Raw genomic sequence first — 24,086 nt, forward strand, 5'->3', positions numbered from 1 at the left:
CAAGCGTCCAAGATGGCGTTCGCGCAGCAGCTGTACAATGCGGTGTTCCGCCGGACGTCCACGTTGGTTTTGACGGTCGTGGTGGGCGCCGTGATTTTCGAGCGGGGCTTCAACCAGGCCACGGAGGCGATTTTCTGCCGTCTCAACGAGGGGGTAAGTCAGCCAGGGTGGGCGCGCAGGCCCCAGCCGGGGACTTGCGTGAAAGGCGGCCGGAGTCAATTGAAGGTCAGGCGGGCTGGCCTCCAACTCGAGGCCGCGGCTTCGGCCTATCGCGCTGCTTCTAGGTATCGGGCAGTGCACCTTTTGTGAAAGCAGGTGCTTCGCTGCCGCCTGCTTTTCTGGGGTGCCAGTTGTGCGCTTTCGGCTCCAGGTCTTCTGCAGCCTCATTGCAGACCTGCCGAAGCTGGGTGCCTTGGGGGTGAAACGGGGCATCGCGTCTGCAAAAGAAACGAAACCCAGAGAGCACCAAGGACCCCACAGCCCTCTTCCTCTTCCTCTTCCTCCTCCTCCTCTTTCTCGTCCTTTCTGCAAACCTCATTCCCTTCTAGCACTAATGATGATGCCTGGTTGGCTAATGAGACGTCTGCAATAAAACAAATCAGATTCAGAGAGCACCAAGGACCCCACAGCCCTCCTCCTAGCTCTGATGATGTTACCTAGCTGGGTCATTAAACGTCTGCAAGGAAACCACCAAGCTCAGAGAACAACCAAAGATCCTTCACTTCAACCCCGAGCTACAAATATTTCCCTTTCTCGGAGCTTGCTTGGCCACACGACTCTGCAGTCTCCTTGGCAAGATTTCAGGATTAGTTTGCGCTTGCCTTCTTCCTGAGGTGGAAAGAAAAATCGCTGGATGGCGGTCACCCTGCTGATCTTGAGGCTAAGGCAGAATTAGAACTCGTGGCCTCTCAGTTTCTAACCCTGATTGGTTTAACTGGCTCTCTCCCTCTCTCTCTCTCTCACACACACACACGTACACACAAGATACACGGCAATGTAGTATATGTGCACCTTGGAAATGGTAGGGTTTCCTAAAAGCCTGAGCAGGGGTTTGGACTAGAAGACATCCAAGGTCCCTTCCAACTCTTGTTATTCATCGTACACAGATGCACAGAAATGCACGTGGACCGTATGTATACATACTCACACATCACCTTTTTACCCTTGAAAGTACTTTCCTCTTTTATGTACCTTAAGTACTTTGGGGGAGGCAGGGAATGGGGTGCTAGTGGATTCCATTCCACATCCTGAGTGGGCTGCAATTGAGGAATGATTTTACAGATTAACGCTATAGAGCCCTGCACACCAGAACAACTAGACACAAGGGAGAGTTTTTACCCGAACGCCATCACTCTGCTAAGCAAATAGTTCCCCAACACTGTCCAACTATTTACAAAGTCTGCACTACTATTACTATTAATCTCATCACTCCTTATCACCCATCCCCTCCCACTTGTGACTGTATGTCTGTAACTTCGTCACTTGTATCCTTACTATTTATATTGACTGCTTCCTAGTATGATTTGATTGCTTATTTGTACCCTGTGACTATTATTAAGTGTACCCGATGATTCCTGACTCTTGACAAATGCATATTTTCTTTTATGTACACTGAGAGCATTTGCACCAAAGACAAATTCCTTGTGTGTCCAATCACACTTGGCCAGTCAAGAATTCCATCTTTTATTCTAATTCTAATTCTATTCTTATTGTACCCTATGACTATTATTAAGTGTTGTACCTGATGATTCTTGACGAATGCATCTTTTCTTTTATGGACATTGAAAGGATATGAACCAAGACAAATCCTTTGTCTGTCCCATCACACTTGGCCAATAAAGAATTCCATTCTATTCTAACAGAGTTGGAAGGGATCTTGTAGGTCATCTAGTCCAACCCCCACCCCCACCCCCCAAAGCGGGATGTTTTGTGAAGTTGCAAGCATTTCCCAAATGTCATCCGTATCTTAACTCCGTGCTTGTTTGTGTTTCTCGCTGTGCAGAGACTATGGAAAGACATCAAGCACAAATATGAAGTCAAGCAGGACTGAGGTACGGCAAGCAACCCTGGATTCCGGTTGGCTCCTCTGCCATCTTCACCAACAGCCCTTTGGGTTTGTGGCCAGTTGTTCGTCCAGACGTTCATCCTCGTACGATGGCCCGGTGTGCGCTACTCCCAAGTGATGAAAAGATTCAAATGACTTTTTGGATTTTTCGCTGTGAAAGCAGCTTAATAAAATGCACTCTCCACAAGACAAGCGTATTTTGTACTATCTGTGTCACTTGGGAGTTTCAGAATGCTCAGGGGGGCCCATTTGGCAAATGCTGGGTGGGTTCTTCCCCCTCCCCCCCCCTTTCAATCCAGTCATCAGGCGGTGAAGTTGTAGCACAAGACGCCACAAAAGTTATAGACTTGCTTGTAGCTTTGGGTTGGAATGGCAGTTAGATATATCTACATGTGTCCTATTAGATTTCGATCTTCCCATTTCAAGGGTCCCTTTGTGTCACAGGTAATCCTCAACTTACAACTATTTGTTGTAAACAAATAGGAAACAGGAAACAAATGGGTAACAAAACTCTATACTTTTTATGATGGGAAATTGGGGCGGGCGGGGGTGGGTGGGTTGACAATTGAGGAAGAACAGAGGGGTTTGGAATCCGGTTCGTGTTGACATCCTGGCATCTTCAAGGCCGTTTACCCTGAGAGTGGGATCTCGCCAGCTCAAACACCAGCGTTTCCCAAAACACCTCGGTGCTGGATTGGCTACACAAGGGGGAGGGGGGGCTATGGGGGCAGGGTTAGGGGGAACACCAGGGGGTTCTGTCTTGGTGTGCGGGAGCTTCAGGTTCCACCTGATTCTGCTCTAATCAGCACCTCTTAGTTAAAGTGCCCTCCCACTTCAATCAAATGGGAATCGAGGGTTTCACTTTCCTAGGAGACCAGATTGAGGCAGCCCTGACAGAGGCAACCTATAGGACAACTCAAAAAACAGCAAAAGTTTCCGGAGGAACCGTTTAAAGAAAAGCATTTCTCAAATTTCCACAAGTCGCTCAACGCAGCCCTATTGCAGGTCTGCAATTGCCTGTTCTTATGTGTGGATTTGTGTTTTCCGCCCTAGGAAAATGATCTTTGCAAAAGTCTCTCTCTCTCTCTCCAGGGGGGGTCAGGGGGGGACCTCCCTGAAAAAAGAGCAGTTCCAAACAAGCCTCCCTGGCGCGCCGCTGTTTCAAGACGGGATCATGCCTTTATTCCGCTTCCGGTCGGCCATTGCACGTCTGTTGTGATTCGCCCTCGTCCCCTTGCTGGCTTCTTTCTTCCGTCGCTCCTGGACTGTCTCTCGGCTTTGGCCGCGGCCCTTGGCAACGCCCGTCACAGCTCCTGAGTTATCTGGCTTTGGCCTGCAAGAGAAAAAAAAAACGGACTGTGAACACCCACCAGCGAAATGTCACTGGGGTGACGTGATATTTGGGCTCCAGCATCTCGGGGGCTGCCCCAAAGAAGAGGGAGTCAAGCTCTTCTCCAAAGCACCAGAAGGCAAGAGAAGAAGCCACGGATGGAAACTTGAGGAGGAGAGAAGCAACGCAGAACAAAGGAGAAACTCCTGATAGTGAGAAAAATTAACCCCGTGGAACTGTTTTGTCTCCAGAAGTTGTGGGTGCTCCCATCACTGGAGGCTTTTAAGAAGAGACAGGACAACCATTTGTCTAAAATGGCGCACCGCCTCCTGCTTGAGCAGGGGTTGGACTAGAAGACCTCCAAGGCCTCTTCCAGCCCTAGGTCCTAAAGACCCGGTGCCCTCTAATTGGGTGGGAACTGCCACTCCCAGACTACCAAGCCAGCTTGGCAAATCGCAATCCTAGGTTGGACGCCTGGAACTTGGCACGAAAATCCGGAGAAGGGGGAGGGGTTTGGGGTGGGGAATCCGTACCCTTTTCTTGCCAGGAAGGTCATCCGCCTGGCCTCGGCTCGCTCCCGCAGCACTGCTGGATCTTGAATGAAGTGGTCCTGTTAGCCAAATGAGAAGGAAGATCTTTTGAGAAGAAGGGATTCCATTCCTCCGCTGTCCCACAAAAATATCGGGAGCTTTTCCCGATGTGGGACAGCAACGGGGACATAGGTGCAATCCCGAACATGTGGACAGGAGAGAAACCTTTAGCACTTACAACCGAGAATTGTCTCCCGCAAAGTCCCACTCCCCTTTTGCTCCTCTTTATTCCTTATGGGAGGAGCCAATCACCGTCTACTTGACCCTTTGACCCTTGTTCCTTAACTGTTCCCTTCTCCTGGCAGCTCTGCGCATGTGCACATTGGAAACAGGCTCCAGCTGTTCTTCTTCCCCACTGATCTCTGACTCTGAAGGCAGCTGATAACTGTCAGGCAGCCCTGGCCCCGTCTCTGCCTCTGACACGCAGAGCACTCATCCGAGCCTTCCCCAGACTCCAGGACTTGCACATGTTCGTCCCCAACCTCCTCACTGTCTGAACCTGGGCCACATTTCCTCAGGTCGCAAAAGTTCTCACTCAAGGTAACTTGGAGTAGCTGCCAACTTCTGATCTCTTCCGCTCTCTCAGGAGCTGCCTCTCCTTTCTCCTGTTCGAACCGCAGGATTGCTTCACCACCTCTTCCCTCCCTCCAGAATTCCAGATGGCTCACCTTTGTTGCCTCTCTATCCTCCATCGCCTCTTCTTCATCCTCCTCGTCCTCCTGCTCCTCCTCTTCTTTGGGCCTCAGGACTTGAGGGATGGTGAACGGCCTTCAGGAAGATGGAACAGCCACACGGTGAGACTCATCAAGAGTAGACAACTCGCCACGGCCAATTGGCCCCAGCCAATTCACCACGAGCAACTCACACACACACCGCCATGGTGCAGGAAGCTAACTAGGCTACGCCCCCCCAGCTAGGGGTGGGATTCAAATTTTTTAACAACCGGTTCTGTGGGCGTGGCTTAGTTGGTGGACATGGCTTGGTGGTCATGTGACTGCCTGGGTGTGGCCAACTCAACATCACTCACATGGAGGCACGCATCTCCTCGCCTGGCCTCTCATGACTGGGGATGCCGCAACAGTCGTAAGTGTGAAAAATGGTCATAAGTCACTTTTTTCAGTGCCATTGTAACTTTGAATGGTCACTCCACACAAGCAAAGTACCAGCAAAGGAGGGAAAAAAACCTCCAGAGAAGTTCCTGAGACAGGAAGTCTAGTCCTGCCAAGAATGTAATCAGGGTTAACGGAGAGGCAGCTTCTGTAAGCAACACCAGAATGTTTCCTTCCTGCCTTCCTTACAGGATTAGGCCAGTAATTTCTTCTAACAAGCGGTTCTCTGACCTGCTTAGAAGGTTAACAACCGGTTCTAGCGAATAGGGGCGAACCTGTAGAATCCCACCCCTGCCCCCAGCCACCGGGCAGAGAACCCCTTGCTAAAATTTTTGAAGCCTACCCCTGGAACTAAGCACTGGTGCAGATGGACACTAGCTTACCTTCTGCTGATCAGCTCGTCGTCTGAGTCAGCATCGTTTGCTCCCACCTGGTTGCCGTCATAGGTGTCGTCGTATTCGTCCTCGTAGTCTTCCTGGGAGAAGAGGCGATCCCCGCTCACCACGGGCACCTCCTCAACAATGACGGAGTACTGGTTGTAGCGTTCCCTCTGCTCCTGCACCAGGCGCTTGTCGTTCAGCAAGCTTTTCGTGGTGGCTTTGTCGCTCCTGCAAACCATGGAGAGGAATACTGTTGTGATTCGCTGGCAGGTGGAGGGCTGAGGTCTCGGAGAGCGAGGACTCAGATGAGGGGCCTGCATGTGATGCAGGGATGGGGCCAGGACCATCAGGGAGTGGAGTGCTGCCTTTGGAAACTGTGGAGGCTGGCAGCAGTGAGGAAGAGGAGCCCGAGGAGCCTGTGCCCAGGGCTGCTTGAAGGAAAGAGCAGCTGCAGCAGCACAGGCGACTCGAGAGTAAGGCTGCAAGGTAATGGCCCCTCCTTTAAGAGATAAAAGACAGCCGAGAAACCGGAGTACTTTGCAGGAAGCAAAGAAGTTTTTGCACTCAAGCCTTGTAGACATTCGGAATATCTTTGTTGGTGTTTGGAGACTCTTTTGTGTTTGAAATATTTCTTGGTAACTTTATTTAGTGCTCTTGGCAACCTTGCACCACCTTGGCCAGGCTTGTTCTTATCAGAGACAATTAGTTTGAAACAGCCTTTTAACCAAGAAGGAACGCAATTTGCAGAGAAACATTAAAGGTTTTGCTTTTATCTCAATTTGGTGTTTGTTTACTTGGAACAAGGTTTTGGTCAGAACAAATACAAACAAAACTCGGGTACACAACTCGAGGTCTCGGGGATGGGAGGCTTCCTTTGAGTCGAACATTTGGCTTCTACCGATTGGAAAAGAAGAGCTCGGGGGACGAACTGTGGGCTCCTTGGTGCTGTGGTGAACTTGGCTGCTTTCTTGCAGACCTTTCGTTACCCAAATTAGGTAACATCATCGGTGCTACGAGGGAGTGGGGTTTGTGGAGAGGAGGAGAAGGAAGAGGAGGAGGAGGAGGAAAAGGAGAAAGAGAATTGTTGGGTACTTGGGGGGGTCTCTGAGCCTGACTGTTTTCTTGCAGACGTTTCATTACCCAACTAGGTAACATCATCAGTGCTAGAAGGCAGTGGGAAAGGAGAAGGAGGAGGGTACTCTCTGAGCTTGGTAGTTTTCTTGAAGACTTCTCATTACCCAACTACGTAACGTCATCAGTGCTAGGAGGGAGTGGGAGTTTTCCCTTTTCCCTGAGGATGTTACCTAGTTGGGGACGAGCTCAGGGTTCTGGCAGTTGAACTTCCCACACCTTAGAGCTGCTATGGGGGGAGGAACCCTGGATTGGAGGGGAGCAGCGCAAACTCACCGCTTGCCTTTCTGAATTCGAGAGACATCCACCACCTCCTTGCTGAAAACATCAAACTCGTCATCTTGGAAAACGTTGCACCGAGACGTGACAAGCGGAGTCGGGTCTGGTTTCACAGGCCTGGCAGGAACAGTTGTTTATTTTATTTTATTTTTTTTCTTAAAAGAACAGCAGCAACAAAAGTCTTCATCTCCAGAAATGCAAGACACAAATCTTTCAGGAAACACGCCCCCGTTTTTGGGCAGGAGTGTCACAAGGTGGTGGATCCCCAGGAGGAAGCAGGGATGGCTTAGTGGCCAGCAACTAAGACTAACCTGAGCACAACCAAGCCCCCACCTGAACAGAACACGCCTCCAGCCAATCAGAACACAGCCAGCCCCCAACCAATCAGAACACAGCCAAACCCCCTACCAATGAGAACACACCCCCACCCAATCAGAACACAGCCAAGCCCCCACCCAATCAAGTCACACCCCCACTAGCAGTTAAAAGGAAGAAGTAGCTGCAAGCTCACATCACTCTGAGAAGCACAGAGCCGAAGACACAAGCCTGAAGATGATGAATGAGACTTCATCGAAACGTGGCCTAGATACTTCCAATCTTACGCAGGAGAAAACCCGAACAACCAAAGATCCACATATAAATACCCGCGAGAACCTCAGAAAATACACACACGCACACACATCTCAATATAATCTCCTTCCAACTTTACCTAGGCATGGTTCTGTCAAGCATCTGTATGGAGGCCCCCAACTTGTCCTCTAGAAGGTTGTTGATGACATGCTCCACGTTATAGTTGTACTCCTCCAAGCAGGCCAGGACGAAGCCTTCTCCAAGGTCAGGGAGCAGATCCTTCACCTGAGAGATCAGGGAATCCAGCTCTACTCCAGAGACGGGAGCTACGGGAGCTGCAGCTGCTCCAGCACACTAGACAGATCCAATCAATAAGCCATGTTACATACACCGCACGAATCAGCTGAGACGAAAAAGGCAGACATATAGGACTGGGCGGGGGCAGCTGATCGTCACAGCTTAACCGGTCCAAACCAGCAGCATCCCACTTCTAAGAAGAGCCTAAATCAGCCAAAAAGCTGCCATCTTGGCTGCAGGCTGCGGCTGTGCTCCAAACACTTACCTCCAGGTGATCCTGTTCCTCAAAGTGTTCCGTCTGTTCTGAGGCACTGGGGACCGTCACGGCCCCGGTTGCGGTTTCATAGACAGGTGGACCTTGGACCGTTTTTCTCCTTCTACCTGTTTTGTCCCAGGCACTTTCCACAGCTTGCAAAATGTAAGATGTTCGAGTTTCGTCTCTGTCCAATGGTGTCAAGGGCAGATTCCCGATTCTCCATAGTGACAGAACATTGGACAACGATAGTGCTTAGACCTATAGGCCGCTTTATAGTGCTTTCCAGCCCCCTCTAAGTGGTTTACAGAGTCAGCCTCTTGCCTCCCAACCATCTGGGTCTCCTCATTTTAATGGCCTCGGAAGGACGGAAGGCTGAGTCAACTTTGAGCCGGTCAGGATCGAACTGCTGGCAATGGGCAGAGTTTGCCTGCAATGCTGCGGTCTAACCCCTGTGCTTCCGGGGGGAGGGGGAAGGAAGGAAGGAAGGAAAGAGAAGAATTGAAAGATAAAGAGAAAGGTTATAAGGGAGAAAAGGAGGAAGGGGGGAGGAAGGAAGGAAGGAAGGAAGGAAGGAAGGAAGGAAGGAAGGAAGGAAGGAAGGAAGGAAGGAGAATTGAAAGAGATAAAAGAGAAAGATTATAAGGAAGGAAAGGAGGAAGGGAGGGAGAGGAAGGAAAGAAGAAGAATTGAAAGAGATAAAGAGAAAGATTATAAGGGAGGAAAGGTGGGAGGAAGGAAGGAAAGGAAGGATGAAGGAAGGAAGGCAGAACAATAACAATAGCTTTTATATACCACTTCACGGTTCTTTCCAGCCCTCTCTAAAGCGGTTTACAGAGTCAGCCTCTTGCCCCCAACAATCTGGGTCCTCATTTTACCAACCTTGGAAGGAGGGAAGCTGAGTCAACCTTGAGTGGGTCAGGATCGAACTGCTGGCAGTGGGCAGAGTTTGCCTGCAATGCTACCCCCCCAGGGCTGTAGCTCTGTTGCTACTGGTAGTTCTCGACGTACAAACAGTTCCTTTAGTGACGGAAGTTACAACAGCACAAAAGTGACGTATGGCCGTTTTTTTTCACCCCGGTGACCATTGTAGCATCCCCACAGTCATGTGATGGAAAGGGGACAGGAGAACTGAACATTCACACTGGTGCCAAAGGATACAGCACTGAAGAGGCTTGTTGGAGGAGGCTGACATCATCTGCCAGAGGGAAAAGCTCGTCGTAATCGCGGAGAAACCTGAAAACAGAGAGATGCAAATCCCATGATTTGTAAGGATTAACAGAGTTGGAAGGGGCCATGGAAAGGTCTTCTAGTCCACCTCCCTATGTCATTTCAGACGAATTGCTGTCCAGTTTCTTCTTAAAAACCTCCAGAATAGAATGGAATGGAATATAATAGAAATAGAATACGAGTAGAGTAGAATAGAATAATAAAGAATAGAGTAGAATAGAATAATAAAGAGTAGAATAGAATAGAATAGAATAGAATAGAATAGAATAGAATAGAATAGAATAGAATAGAATAGAATAGAATAGAATAGAATCTGGAAGGGACTTTGGAAGTCTTTTAGTCCAGCCCCCTGCTCAAACAGGAGAACCTATACCATCTCAAACAAGGGACTGTTCAGTCTCCTCTTAAAACCTTCCAGTGTTGGAACATCCACAATTTCTGGTGGCAAGCCGTTCCACTGGTTAATCGTTCTCACTGTCAGGAAATTCCTCCTTATTTCTAGGTTGCTTCTCTCCTTGGTTAGTTTCCACCCGTTGCTTCCTGTCCTGCCTTCTGGTGCTTTGGAGAATAGCTCGACTCCCTCTCCCGTTTTACGAACCGAGCCTTTTTTTAATCCACTGGATTGCATACATCTCAGAAAAGGGATTCCTCTCATTGGATTAAGGATGTGGCGTAGACGCAGCCTGAAACCTGAAGCGTGGTAAAATTTGCAGATTACAGTGTTCCAGAGTTGCGCCAAGCTCTCTCACCTCGTCTCCTGAAGCACGGAGGTGAAAATCTGCAGGAACTCTTCTATGTACGCCTGGATGTTGTCGCAGCTGCAAGAACAAGGTTAATTGTTGCAGATGATCTGTGAAAATGATACGGGCAGAAAATCCAGGTTTGCCTGTTTCTAAGGCTTTCGGGAAAGGGGGACACTAATTCTAAAATGGGGGTAAGTTCTGCTGCTGTTTCCCCCCACCCCAACTGCTAAACTGATCTATGAAGTCACTTCAGGCCTTGACTACAACTTCCAGAATCCCCAGCCGCACTGGAGGGAGCGGTTTGCTCGGCTTATTGGTTACAGTCAATATCCCAATTCTATATGGGAGTGTTTGGGACACAAAACGTAAGAACAGAATCATGGCATTGGAAGGGACCTTGGAGGTCTTCTAGTCCAACCCCCTCATCAGGCAGGAAACCCTATACCATTTCAGGCAAATGGTTGTCCAATCTCTCCTTGAAAACGTCCAACCCTAACCCTAACCCGTTCCACTGATTAATTGTTTTCACTGTCAGGAAATTCCTCCTTGGTTCTAGGTTGCTTCTCGCCTTGATTAGTTTCCATCTGCTGTTTTCTTGTCCTGACTTTGGAGAAAAAATTGATCTCCTGTTCCTGCGGCAGCTCTTTTAAGTGTTGCAAGACTGCTATGTCTCCCGCGAGGCTTCTCTTTTGGAGAATAAGTTAGTCCCTTCTTCTTTGTGGTAGAAGAAGATATTGGAAGACTGCTACCATGTCACCCCTAGTCCTTCTCTTCGTTAGGCTAAGCCGAGGGTCTTCGCACTTGGCAAGTTTAAGACTTGCGGACATTCCACTCCCAGAATTCCTGAGCTCACCTGGACTGGAGGAGGAATTCTGGGATTTGAAGTCCACAAGTTTTAAAGCTGTCCATGCTTGAAGACCTCTGGGCTAAGCATTAACGTTAGTTCCCCTTAGCCGCTCATCGCAGGATTCGGCCTTATTCTCTTCGTTGCTCTTTTCTGCGCTCTTTTTAGGGCCTCCATATCTGGCAAGATGGGGAAATACCTGCTTTCCAAAATGGGCTGAAGGCACAGCTGGTGGACCACCATATGGAAAATCTCCACCATCTTCTTCCGAGAGTGACACAGCCTCCTCCATAAGTCCGACAGCACTCTAAAGGGCAGAAAGAGGATCCACACAGTCGTGGACATGACCGCAAAAAGAACTTCGCGGCATTAATGGGTAGGAGAACCTGATCAAAATGTGTGCCCACCACCACCACAGGGGTGGGATTCTACCGGTTTGGATGCTAAATTGGCATCTGGTTCGCCGAACCGGTAGTTGAACTGACCAGCTGGCTGCGGAAGTACCGGAAGTCCGGAAACGGGCCTGTTTCTGCCTTCCGGAGGGCCTCCAGAGCCCGGGGGAGGCCGTTTTCGCCCTCCCAAAGGTCTGAGGGAAGCCTCCGGACCCTTGGGAGGGTGAAAAATGGCCCTTCTGGAAGTTCCGGTAGGCCACACCCATCGTGGCGATGCCCACCCAGTAGCTGGTCAATAAAACAGTTGCTGGGAGTTTTGAATCCGACCCCTGTCGTTGTCACCGTCGTCCGTCCCCCGCCCCCCCCAAAAAAACAAAAAAAAACAACCCAGCTGGCTCAAGCAGATTTTTGGTACCCTTCAAAGCCAGGCAGAGAAAAAAAAAAAACGTCAGAAAGGATGAAAAACGAGGCGCTCGCTCCAAACCACAGACCTGCTATTTTCGGGGTGCCGTTTCTTGATAGCAGATTCCAACTCGGGGATCACCATCTCGTAAAAAGCAGCCAGCCTGCCAACCCAAGGAACAAAGGAGTGAGTGGGCTTTTGTGGAACGGCCAGTCAAAATGGCTGGAAGGAGTGGGTGGGGAGGAGAGAGAGGGGGGAAAATGTGAAGACGGATCTCGGAAGACGCTGGGAAAACTAAGAGCGCAGCTAGCTCTACAGGCAGCGAGGTTCTGGGTACCTCCTCCTGAAGACACATCTCGGCAGGCAAAGAAGAGCAAGCTTCAGATCAGAGGTGTCCAACTTGGGCCGCTTTAAAGACTTGTGGACTTCAACTGTCAGAATTCCCAAATTTAAGAACTTGTGGACTTCCATTCCCAGAATTCCCCACCAACTTTAAGAACTTGTGGACTTCAACCCCCAGAATTCCCAAATTTAAGAACTTGTGGACCTCAACTCCCAGAATTCCCTACCAAATTTAAGAACTTGTGGACTTCCATTCCCAGAATTTCCTACCAAATTTAAGAACTTGTGGACTTCAACCCCCAGAATTCCCCAACATCTTTAAGACTTGTGGACTTCAACTCCCAGAATTCCCAAATTTAAGAACTTATGGACTTCCATTCCCAGAATTCCCCACCAACTTTAAGAACACGTGGACTTCCATTCCCAGAATTCCCTTCCAAATTTAAGAACTTGTGGCCGCCTTCGACTCCCAGAATTCCCCACCCTTTAAAGGGGCTGCCTACGAAAAAGCTTTGGAAGGACATCTGGGAAACTCACAGCTTGGATACGTTCTCAAGCGCGCCCCTCATATCGGATACAAAACACCCCAGCGGCCTAAATGAATACCTGAAACAAAAATCGTGCTTCTGAAAAGTCTGGCAAGCCGAGGGAAAGATATCGAGGAAGGCAAACAGGGTGATGCAGCTGTCGCAGATGTACAGGACAATATCTTTCAGCTCCTGGGAAGAGAAAGAAAAGAGGCATTTCCAGGATTTGGGTTCCAAATATTGCCCTCTCCCCTCTTTGGAAGAGCTTTATAGCTCCCACTCCCTTAAGAAAGTTCGAAACAATCCACTCAAAAACATGAAGGTTCCATTGTGGTTCTTTGCGTTTCCTTGGTGAGTTTGGTTTGTCCTTGTTTGTTCCCGTGAAATTGTCAAAAGGAAAAAAATATATATATATTGTGGTTCTTGTGGCTCATTCAAGCGTTTCGGGCTCGCTCTTTGACCTCAAAGAAATCTTGTCTCTTTAACTTCTGAAACGCTCGCAGCCTGCGTGCATCGTTCTGCGACGTTCTTTGGGAGCAAAACGACCCTTTTTGCAAAGTCTTTCGATAAATCTGCACTATGCAGTGAGATCTTAGACGTGGACGGAGACCGGAACGGGAATCGTTGGGTTGAAGAAGAAAAAACTGACTAAGCACATGTGATGGGGAGAAAATGCCTCACCCTTTGACTATATATAGAATAACAGAATTGGAAGGGACCTTGGAGGTCATCTAGTCCACCGTCCACCCCTGCCCAAGCAGGAGACCCTACACCGTTTCTGACAGGTGGCAGTCCGGTCTCTTCTTGAAAGCCTCTGGTGATGAAGCTCCCAAAACTTCTGACCCAGTCACAGGATGGACAAGAGGAAGAATGACAAGTTGGGACAGGTAGCAGGCTTGAAGGGAAAGGGTTTGAGATGGGGGAGAGGAAGACAGCCTCCCTGCCGTTGGGGGTGGGTGGGTCCTCACCTGCAAAGGTAGCCCCTTTGGAGTCATCCTGACCCATTCCTCCAGCTTCTGTGGACTACCTGAAGCCTCTTCGCCTTGCAAGCCACAGGCATGAAGGATGTTGCTGAAAACCTGGAAGGCAAAGGACAGACAGATAATGACAGAAGAGAATATTGGTAGCTGAGGGTTGAATTATGGGATCCTTGGGTGCTCTCTGAGCTTGGTTCTTTTCTTGCAGGCGTTTCACTACCCTACTAGGTAACATCAACAGTGCTAGAAGGGAGTGTGGTTTGTGGAGAGGAGGAGGAGGAGGAGCATAACTAGCAGGTATTATATGTTGTCTCAGAGTAGCTCTCAAATATCCCCAGAGAAGCAAACCGACCTGAAGAATCGTAGGCATGGTTTCATCCAAATCGTTGAAGTAATTTGACTGTTGGGTAAAGATGTTTCCTGAAGACAGGAAAGAGAGGAAAAAGAGAGAGAGAGAGAGAAAGAAAAGGCTAGTTAAATGATCAAAGGTTTCACATTAGCTAGGAGCTGAAGTGGTTTCACGGAGCAAGGAATACCGAATACATATTCTGTATAACTTCTCAGAGCTGAAGAAGCTCCTTGGATGGGAAGCGAAATGCCTTCAAAGAAAAACTAGAAAGTCCACTTGCCTCTTGAAAATAAAAAGAAAAAAGCACCTTTGGGACAACAATGACCTGGACGACTGAGAATCTCCCTAGATATCTGGATTCTGTCGTGTGAACCCAATCAAGAGTTACTTACTCGCTAACAACTCAGCGCAATCACCGTTTAGCCGTGGTGAGTGAAGAGGCTGTTTTGGAGCAAGCATTCTGGGGAAAGGTGTCAATATTGAATCCAGCCAGGTCATGAGTTGAAACCATGAATACAGAATAACAAGACATGGAAGGGACCTTGTAGGTCATCTAGTCCAACCCCCCTGCCCAAGCAGGCAACTCTACACTGTTTCTGACAGACGGCAGTCCAGTCTCTTCTTTTTAAGCCTCCAACGATGAAACTTCTGAAGGCAAGCTGTCCCAAAAACCTGCCAAAAACCCACCCTCTTTTCCTCATACCAAGATGTAGACTTGCATTTCAGAGACAAAACAAAGCAAAATTAGAATCAGGTCATTTTCAAGATTGGCATTTAAACATAGCAAAAAAAACCAAAACACCTCTATTTAAGTTTCTTGGGCTTGCTTGTTTGGTTGAAGAAGGAAGCACCTAAGCCTGCAGACTCCCGAGAGAGATGGAAGCAGACTTCCAAAAATGAGCAACATTATCTGATGTTTGACGCATGACTGAACACATTTTTGAACAGTACTTTGAAAATCCTGCTCAGCATTAATTCATCTCAAGGTAGGGAGCTAAACAAATAATTGAAGGGACTAAGGTTGTTTCTTTAGTTCAGTGAGTGATAGCCAAATATTCGGTCCCGCTGAACTGAATAAATCTTGCATTCCACTGAGCGATAGATTTTTGTTTTGTTTTTTTAAATGATGGCTGGATTTAATTTTCATCAGGATATTCCACAAGGTGTACAAAACCCTTATTAAACTAAGCAAATGTATTCACTGGGCCAATAAATTGCAGGCATGAAGCTGCTTTCCAGGATCAGTACAGATAGGTACATAAAAAAAAAATGTAATTACGCTCTAAAATCATCTCAATTTAGGGAGCCAAACAAATAATTGGAAAGAGCAAGGTAGCTGCTTTAATTCAGTGAGGGATATCCAAATATTCAGTCTCACTGAACTAAGCAAGCATGCGTGCTATTAAGCTGCAGGGTTTTTCCTTTTGTTTTTGAACGGTGTCTGGAGTTTAATTTTTATTAGAAGATTCCAGACGGTGTACAAAAATCCCTGTTAAAGCAAGCAAACATACACTGGGCCAACCTATTCAAGGTGAGAAGCCGGCTTTCAGCGATCAGTACAGATCTTTGTTGTTAGTTGCAAAATCGTGTCCGACCCATTGCGACCCCATGGACAATGTTCCTTCAGGCCTTCCTGTCTTCTTCTGGAGTCCATTGAAGCTCACGCCGACTGCTTCAGGGACTCCATCCAGCCCCCACCTTCTCTGCCGTCCCCTCCTCCTCCTCCTCCTCCTCTTCCTCCTCCTTCTTCTTCTTTTGCCTCCATCGTTCCCAGCATTCTGCTCTTCTCCAAGGAGTCCTTCCTTCCTTCTCATGAGGTGGCCAAAGTCTTTGAGTTTCATCCCCAGGATCTGACCTTCTAAAGAGCAGTCAGGGCTGGTCTCCTCTAGGACTGACCAGTTGGATCGCCTTGCAATCCAAGGGACTCTCTGGTGCCTTCTCCCCCAGCACCAGAGTCCAAAGGCCTCCGTTCTTTGGGTGCTCAGCCTTCCTTATGGTCCCAAAGCCCTGCATTGCAACCGGGAAAACCGTAGCCTTGACTCTACGTGCATGATTAACGTTCTATTTGGCACGACAGCTCAGATTATCAGACTAAACCATCAGTGCGTTTTCAGGCCAATTTTGTAAAGAGCCAGCTCTCTGCTCTTGGGATGGACAGATATTGACGTTGAAGCTTAAATACTTCGGACACCGGATGAGAAGAGAGGGCTTCTTGGGAAAGGCCCCGATGTTAGGGAAAAATGGAAGGCAGAAGGGGATGGCAGAGGGAAGGGGAGATGGTTAGATGGCATTATCGACGTAAGGAACGTGAGTTTGGGCATGGCGCGCAAAGGGACCTAGTGTGCTATGGTCCGTGGGTTCATGAGTCGGACACGACATAGCGACTGAACAACTCAAGCCCTCTGGAAAAGGCCCTCCGGGCTGGGATAGGTGGAAAGAAAGAGAAGGATGACCCATCCACCCTGTTTAATTCTGCTCCTACTATGGGGAGGCAACCTACCCTGTTTCTCTGAAAATAAGACCCAACTGGACAATAAGCCCTAGCATGGTTTTTCAGGATGCTCGGAATATAAGCCCTGCCCCGAAAACTGCATTTCCCCGAAAATAAGACCTAATGTGTCTTTTGGGGCAAAGAATTAATATAATATCTTAATGTAATTAAAATTAATTAATATCTTATTTTTGGAGAAACACGGAATTTGTCTCCGCATGGAATTCCATGCCTCTTATTCTATTAATGACTATTTGCTTAGCTTGGTCAAAGCCTAGAGATGTTTAAAAAAAAAAAACCAGCTTATGGGAACCATCAAGATATGACACACGTTTGATTGCACTGTGAGTTATGCCGTGCTTTTAGGCCAATATGTGTTCTCCCCTTATTAGAGAGATTACCAGGGAGGGCAGACAATTTTTTATGTAGGCTATCTCCTTCCGGGACTTAAACCCAGCTAACACGCTGGCAGTAGCAAAAATTCTGTGCAGCTGCAAATGACCACAAGGAAAATTCAATTACAGAATTAAAAATGATTACATGTACCGATTTTTTGTAACTCTAACAATTTTCAGAGAATTGATATTTACACACACGCTTATCAGCTCTCCCATCATGTAAACAAGGGCAAGAGCTACACCGTTTGATGCTATGAAGGACGACCAGAAGTCAAGGGGTGAGGTTCTCATTTTACCCACCTCGGAAGGACAGAAGGCTGAGTCAACCTTGAGCTGGTCAGGATTGAACTCCGGGCAGTTGGCAGTTAGCTTGCAACAGCACTTAGACTTATATGTCACTTCACTGCACTTTCCAGCCCCCTCTAAGTGGTTTATAGAGTCAGCCTCTTGCTCCCAACGATTTGGGTCTCCTTATTTTACCCACCTCAGAAGGAGGGAAGGCTGAGTCAACCTTGAATGCACACATTATGTCTTAATTTTAGCATAAGTGCCTTGTGTGCGTGTGTGTTTGTTGGTGTGTTAACTTGTTACATAAAGACTTACTCACTGCTACTTCGTACAGGAGGATTTAAAGCTGGCAAACTGCTTTGATAAACAAGGGGAGGGTTTAAAAAAAATGCATCTAGTATATTTCGGGTAGATCAGAGATCTGTTTTAAGAGATGCTCCCCCTCGCTCCCCATCCTGTGAACTAACCAATCATCTTCTGGAGTAAGGAGCCATTGCCTTTTCCAAACAGCACGCACAGATCCAAGATCTTGGGAATGTCGAATAAGAAGTTATTGTAAAGGATCTCTCCAAATACTGATGGTGTGATGAAATGATCCTGCAGGAGAAAGGAAGGGAAGAGAGAGAGAGAGAGAGAGAGAGAGATTGGAAGACATTTATTGACAGCTGCCAAAATGGTCTCTCTTGTAGTGATGAGTGTAGGACAATGTCTACTCAACGGAAAAGAATATTTGCAGCACAGGGATTGGACTGTGGGGTCTTTGGTAATACCTGAACTGGGTGGTTTTCTTTGCAGATGTTTCGTTACCCAACTAGGTAACTCCATCAGTGCAACGGAGAGTGGGGGTATGCTCCTGAGCAATGTCTGCAAAACAACATCTGAACTCAGAGAACACCAAGGGTTCCACAGAGTAAGAGAATATTGGTGGCTCAAGGTTGAACTGTGGAGTCGTTGGTGCTCTTTGGAAAATTTCTTGCAGGGATTTCATTAACCAATTAGATAACATCAGGAGGAGGAGGAGGAGATGATGATTATTGACTATGAAGTCCTTAATGTTCTCTGAGCTTGTTTTCTTGTACATGTTTTATTACACAAGAAGGCAACATCTTCAGTGCTAGGTAATAGCACTGATGATGTTACCTAGTTGGGTAATGAAACATCTACAAGAGAACAAGCAAGTTCAGAGAGCACGAATGGCCCCACAGCCATCTTCTTCCTCCTCCTCCTCTTCTTCCTCCCACTGATGATGTTACCTAATAGGGTAATGAAACATCTATAAAAAAAAAAAAAGCAAGCTCAGAGAGCACCCACAGTCTTCCTCCTCCTAGCACTGATGATGTTAGCTAGTTGGGTGATGAAACATCAGCAAGCAAACAACCAAGCTCAGAGAGCACCGAGGAGAACAAGGCTGCCACTGTAGTCAGAGGAAGCAACATGTCTGTCAGCACAAGGCCGGAGACCTCTCCAAGCATTCCGTGAATCGGACGCCTCTTCTACAACCACCCTTTCGATTGGAACAAAGCAATTTGAAGGACTCTTTGGGGTTGATTACCGTGGAATTAGAAATTACATGCTTCCACATGTCTCCGAGAGAGCCCTCGGAGTGGTTGCGTGACTAATTCGTAAAACAATAATTGACAGAAATGATCAAACATGCGAAGGGCCGGTCTTTGGGGAAAAGCCTTTGAACTTTTCCAAAACAAGGCTCAACACCCGAAGGAAGGTTTTTTTTTTTTTTTCTCAGAAGGGTAAACAGAAAGCTGTCCTTCCTTCACCCCTCCTTCCTCCCCACACCGCCACCCCCTTATCCAAACAAACACGTCTAGGTTGTATGTTTTCAAGTTGTGTTTTTTCTAAAAAAGGAGGAGGAGGGGAAAAGAGGAGGAGGAGGAGAGGAAGAGGAGGAACAACAACATACATTTGGAGCTCAATTGTGGTCGTAAGCCGAGGACATTGAATGATCACCCTAGTGAAGCTTCATCCTCCATCACTTCCTTATTTGAGCATTATCCCAATTGTATCATATTTTTCGAGGAGGAGGAAGAGGAGGGGAAGGGGAAGAAGGAGGAGGAGGAGGAAGAGAAAGAAGAGGAAGAGGAGGAGGAGGAGGAAGAATTATTTATTATTATTATTATTATTATTATTATTATTATTATTATTATTATTATTATTATTATTATTTACTTTGGATTCCTTGTGGGTGGACATCCGGAGGAAGGTTAGGAAAACGTTCCGGTGAAGATGCTTCTCGAGCTCCTTCACCTCGGCAGGGAGGTCCGTCCTGGTGTCGAACTGGCGGGGGGCGTGGCGCAGGTACGAATCCAGGCATTTCTGGAGCGACTCGTCAAAAATGACCTGGTGGGAGAAAGCAAAGCCTTCCTAGGTAACCCCACCAGTGCTAGGAGGGTGTGGGAGCTTTCCCTTCTAGCACTGATCATGTCACCTAGTTGGGTATGAACCAGGGGGAGGAGGAAGAGGAGGAAAGAGAAGGAGGAGCACTGTGGGGTCCTTGGAGCGCTCTGAGCTGGCTTGTTTTCCTGGAGATATTTTATGACCCAAACTAAGTGACATCATCAGTGCGAGGAGGAGGAGGAGGAGGACGACTCTGGGGTCTTTGGTGCTCCCTAAGCTTCGTGGTTTTCTCCCAGACATTTCATGACCCAACTAGGTAACACCATCAGTGTTACAAGGGAGTGGGGTTTAGGAGGAGGAGGAGGAGGAGGAGGTGGTGGTGGTCCTTGGTGCTCTCTGAGCTTGGTGCTCTTCTCACAGACATTTCATTACCAAACTGGACAACGTCATCAGTGCTAGAAGGGAGTGGGGTCTGCAAAAAGGGAGAAGAGGAGGTCTGGGTGTGTGTGTGTGTCATGAAACATCTGCAAGAAAACACAAAAGTTCAGACTTACAAGGGATGTAAGTCTAAGTGCTCTTGCCAGAACAGTCCAGGCTTCCAAGAGGCCAACTAGGAGTTGGGAAGGCTGGGAAGCACCCACAACCCTGGGAGAGAAAGTCTTCTATCGTTCTCTCTCTTTTCTTTCCCACCTTTTCTCATTTACAACGACAAACCACCACCACCACCGCCACAAACAGTACCTGGCACCAGAATTTATCATGGGGCAGAGCCAGGAGCCAATCCAGATCACGTGCAATGAATCTGGCTCGTTCCAAAAACTCCTCCACCAGGGCCGGATCTTCGGTGCCCGGGAGGGGCTTGTACACCACAAAAGACCGGTCTGTTTTATTTCGGGGGTGCTGAAAGACAAAAATGGGGTGAGGAGGGAAGGTCAGGAGCCCCAAGACAAAATGGCAGGCCTTGGGCCTGCTTTCTCGGTGGTCTCAAGAGAGCATTTCACTGGCAAAGTCGTGTTTGCTCTTTTGGCAGATGCTGGCCTGCTGCCCCTCTGCCCAAGGCCCTGCCGATTAACATTTTAAGGTTACAGATGAACAGAGTTGGGAGGGACCTGGTAGGTCATCTAGTCCAACCCCACCCACGCGCCCAAGCAGTAGACCCTACACCGTTTCTGACAGATGGCAGTCCAGTCTCTTCTTGAAAGCTGCTGGTGAGGGAGCTCCCACAACTTCTGAAGGCAAGCTGTCCCATTGAATACAGAATAACAGGATTGGAAGGGACCTTGGAGGTCATCTAGTCCAACTCAATGGCGTGGGGGGGGGAGCCAGATTCACTTAACAACGGTGGTGAGAAAGGCTGCAATGTAGGGCACAACTCCCTTAACAATTGAACAACGGAAACTGTTGGGCTACGCTGCAGTCGTAAGCCAAGGACTACCTGTGTTTACGTCCGGGAATGTCAGCTCAAAACCCAAGAGAATTGAAGACTCCATATTCCATGAGGGTTTAACAAACTGGGAGCTGGCAACGGCGACTATGAATCTGTGTCCCTGGAAATACAGCTACCTGATTGTCCCTTCCTGGTATTTTTAACTTGGTGGCTTCTCTTCAGATGGTTTTGGCAGCTCCCCCCAAAATTTATGGCTGTCTCTGAGGCAGCCTGGAGGAGCCCCCTTCTGAAGCCCCCGAGAGGCTAGAGAAGTCAACAGAACATACAGTAAATTGCCCTTTCGATGAATGGCTCCTCAGTCTGCAGCCTGCAAAACAACTTCGGCGAGGACACTGGAGTGTTTTCCAGGTTTGTAAGCAAGGTTTCACTTTTTCCTGAGCCTTATCCAGCACAAATGTACATCAGAGCCACAGAGACGATGCTTTGCAGCTGGTCCTGTCCTGTTTTGCTTTGTTTTTTTTTTTTTTTTCAAAAGCCGTGCCTAACGAGCGAAGCGGATTGCCATTTGTTTGGCAGTATATCAAGAGTTGGAAGGGACCTTGGAGGTCCTCTAGTCCGACCCCCTGCTCGAGCACGAGACTCCATACCATTTTGGACAAAAGGTGGCCCAATCTCCTCTTGAAAAACCTCGGACTTCTGGATACGAGCTGATCCACTGATGAATTGTTCTGACTGTCAGGAAATTCCTTAGTTCTAGGTTGCTTCTCTCCTTGGTTAGTTTCCATCTGTTGCTTCCTGTCCTGCCTTCGGGGGCTTTGGAAAATAGGTTGATCACCTGCTTTTTGGGGTAGCCCCTCAAATATTGGAAGGCTGCTGTCATGTCACAACCCCCCCGCCCCCCGAATCTTTTTATTTTCACCAGACTTGGCGCAAGACAGAATGACAGATAAGATAGAGGCAGATGATATAGATGGATGGATGGATGGAAGGAGGGAGGGAGAAAGAGAGATGATAGATAATTGGATGGATGGAGAGAGATGATGGATGATAGATAATTGGATGGATGGATGGAGAGAGAGATGATAGATAGATAGATAGATAGATAGATAATTGGATGAAGATGATAGATATAGATAGATAGATAATTAGATAGTTGGATGGAGATGATAGAGATAGATAGATAATTAGATAGTTGGATGGAGATGATAGAGATAGACAGATAGATAGATGGATAATTAGATAGTTGGATGGAGATGAGAGATAGACAGATAGATAGATGGATAATTAGATAGTTGGATGGAGATGATAGATAGAGACAGATAGATAGATAGATTATTAGATAGTTGGATGGAGATGATAGAGATAGACAGATAGATAGATGGATAGATGTAATTAGATAGTTGGATGGATGGAGAGAGAGAATTGATAGATAAGATGGATAGATAGATGGATGGGTGGGTGGAGAGAGAGAGAGAGAGAGAGAGAGAGAGAGAGAGAGAGAGAGATAGGTGGACTTCTCTGCCAGCTGGGGAATTCTGGGAGTTGAAGTCCACTGATCTCGATGTTGCCAAGGTTGGGAAACACTGCACTTGATGTGTGAAATTACAACTTTTCAAATTCTTCAATTAGAGGCCCTGTTGACTGGGAGATTCTGAGACGTGTAACGTGAACACCTATGAATAGTATAAGGTTGGGGACAGCCCCACTATACCAGGTCTTAAAAAAGCAATTTTCATTGAAAGCTTTTTAAAAAGCCCAGCTAACTGAAATAAAAAGAGAATGTGGACACGGTGAAGAGGGTCTCACAGCCACACTGACATTTCAGCCGCTGTGAGGCTGCTCCTAATTGCAAAGAGGCCCATCGTTAGAAGCCCCCACCCCACCCCCGAACGGCTGAGCCGCAGGGCGTTAAACTCCACTTACCAACGCTGGTAAAGTGTTTGTCTTCCCTGTCAGTGAATCTTTTTCCGTAAACTGGAGTTCATCCAGAGGCAAGACCGGCATGTTTCCGGGCTCTTTTCGTCTGAAAAGACACATACACACACACGCAAGGGTCACATCAGGAAGCGCTTCAGGAATTCACAGCCTAAAACCCATGTTGATCCTGGTACAGTCGCCACATCTAGAAGTCTCCCAACTGTTTTTTGTACAAGAACGTGAGAGAAAGATAAAATTCTCAAGGATTTTTGGCACAAAGCTGGCAGAGCAGAAGGTCAACCATCACAGCAGAATAGAGGATAGTATAGTATAGTAATATAGTAATCTCTCTCTCTCTCCCTCTCTCCTTCCCACCCTTCTCTCTCCCTCCCTCCTTCCTCTCTCCTTCCCTTCTCTCTCCCTCCCTCCTCCCTCCCCCTCTCTTCTCTCTCCTTTCCTCCCCTCTCTCTCCCTGTCTCCCCCTGTCTCCCCCCTCTCTCTCCTTCCCTCCCCCTTCTCTCTTCCTCCCCCTCTCTCTCCCTCCCTCTCTCTAGAGTGGGCGGGATCTTAATTAGGACTTATTTTGGGCACACATGTAAAAAAATCAAGCTAGGACTTACTTTCAGGGTAGGTCGTATTTTCGGGGAAACAGCGGGGAGAGAGAGAGAGAGAGAAAGAAAGAGAAAGAGAGAGAGTAGAATAGCAACCTTGGAAGTTTGAAGATGTGTAGACTTCACCTTCCAGAATTCTCCAGCCAGCATAGAATTCTCAATTTGGGGGGGGGGGGGCACGAAGCTTAAAGAGCAGAATAGCATCACAGTAGAACAGAGCAGAGCAGAATCTGGCTGGCTCGGCCTCAGAGGAAAATGGGTACCATAGTCTCTGCCTTCGTTCATGGGAACTGTAGTCCAGCACTAATAGAGAAGCCCTCCTCGCCCTCCTCTAAAGTCCAGAATTTCATAATTGGCTCCCCTCCCCAGAAAGGCAGAGCCAGTAAACCAGGTCACCTCTCCAAAAACTGTCCTCTACACAACAACCCCGCAAGATGGACCAAGGAAGGGCCAGCTGGCATTCTCCCCCCCTCTTTAGCCCTGCCCGGACCACGCCCTCTCCCGCAGCCAACCAATCCCCTTCCTGAGCCGTGACGTCACCGCGCACCGGCCGGGCAGCTGAGCCACGTCGCGTCACAGCAGGCCCCGCCCTACATCCGGGTCTTCTTGCCTCCCAGCCTCGTTTACTTATTCCAGGCCGAGTCCGGAGTCATGGAAGCCGAGGGAGAGGCGGGCCGTGCCACCGAGGCCCTCCGGAGCCCTGTAGTTTTTTTCCGCCGGTTCTTTTTCTTCCCGCTGGGCCACTCAAGAAATACCCCCGCAATTACCTGACACCGCCTCGGTGATAGCGTCCTGTAGGCCTCTCACTTCCGGTGCTGGGGACAGCACTTC

The 24,086-nt window shown here is 48.1% G+C and overlaps 2 protein-coding genes across 7 annotated transcripts; one reads left to right on the plus strand and one right to left on the minus strand.

The window, feature by feature from the left end:
- The first annotated feature begins 12 nt into the window (after positions 1-12).
- Positions 13-2,257, plus strand: UQCR10 (ubiquinol-cytochrome c reductase, complex III subunit X). The gene is made up of 2 exons (XM_026718671.2): positions 13-153; positions 2,003-2,257. The coding sequence occupies exons 1-2, from the start codon at positions 13-15 to the stop codon at positions 2,048-2,050; spliced, it is 189 nt and encodes a 62-aa protein (XP_026574456.1). The 3' UTR covers positions 2,051-2,257.
- Positions 2,258-3,224: 967 nt separating this feature from the next.
- Positions 3,225-24,086, minus strand: ASCC2 (activating signal cointegrator 1 complex subunit 2). 6 transcript variants are annotated; one of them, XM_026718658.2, is made up of 19 exons: positions 24,023-24,086; positions 22,651-22,750; positions 20,082-20,240; positions 19,173-19,343; positions 17,456-17,585; positions 13,815-13,882; positions 13,454-13,564; positions 12,565-12,677; positions 11,705-11,779; positions 11,021-11,128; positions 9,984-10,052; positions 9,166-9,240; positions 8,017-8,191; positions 7,594-7,808; positions 6,882-7,001; positions 5,478-5,702; positions 4,654-4,753; positions 3,929-4,005; positions 3,225-3,398 (listed from the first exon to the last, which is right to left on the minus strand). In XM_026718658.2, the coding sequence occupies exons 2-19, from the start codon at positions 22,729-22,731 to the stop codon at positions 3,227-3,229; spliced, it is 2,244 nt and encodes a 747-aa protein (XP_026574443.1). In that variant the 5' UTR covers positions 22,732-22,750; positions 24,023-24,086; the 3' UTR covers positions 3,225-3,226. The 6 variants fall into 6 exon arrangements, with proteins under 6 accessions (XP_026574443.1, XP_026574442.1, XP_026574445.1 ...); XM_026718657.2 differs by having other exon boundaries at positions 23,803-24,078; XM_026718660.2 differs by lacking the exon at positions 24,023-24,086 and adding an exon at positions 23,265-23,793.

This window comes from Pseudonaja textilis, chromosome 15 (assembly GCF_049901715.1).
Source record: "Pseudonaja textilis isolate UNSWEBS1 chromosome 15, rPseTex1.2, whole genome shotgun sequence".
NCBI classification, from domain to species: domain Eukaryota; kingdom Metazoa; phylum Chordata; class Lepidosauria; order Squamata; family Elapidae; genus Pseudonaja; species Pseudonaja textilis.

Excerpts from the sequence above, each read along its gene's own strand:
- ASCC2 (XM_026718659.2), bottom strand. The coding sequence starts at position 23,716 with ATGCCAGCTGGCCCTTCCTTGGTCCATCTTGCGGGGTTGTTGTGTAGA. Across the intron at positions 19,344-20,081 it reads ATGATAAATTCTGGTGCCAG|GTCATTTTTGACGAGTCGCT; the intron begins GTACTGTTTGTG and ends TTCTCCCACCAG. Across the intron at positions 13,883-17,455 it reads CTTACTCCAGAAGATGATTG|GAAACATCTTTACCCAACAG; the intron begins GTTAGTTCACAG and ends TCCTGTCTTCAG.
- UQCR10 (XM_026718671.2), top strand. The coding sequence starts at position 13 with ATGGCGTTCGCGCAGCAGCTGTACAATGCGGTGTTCCGCCGGACGTCC. Across the intron at positions 154-2,002 it reads TCTGCCGTCTCAACGAGGGG|AGACTATGGAAAGACATCAA; the intron begins GTAAGTCAGCCA and ends CTCGCTGTGCAG.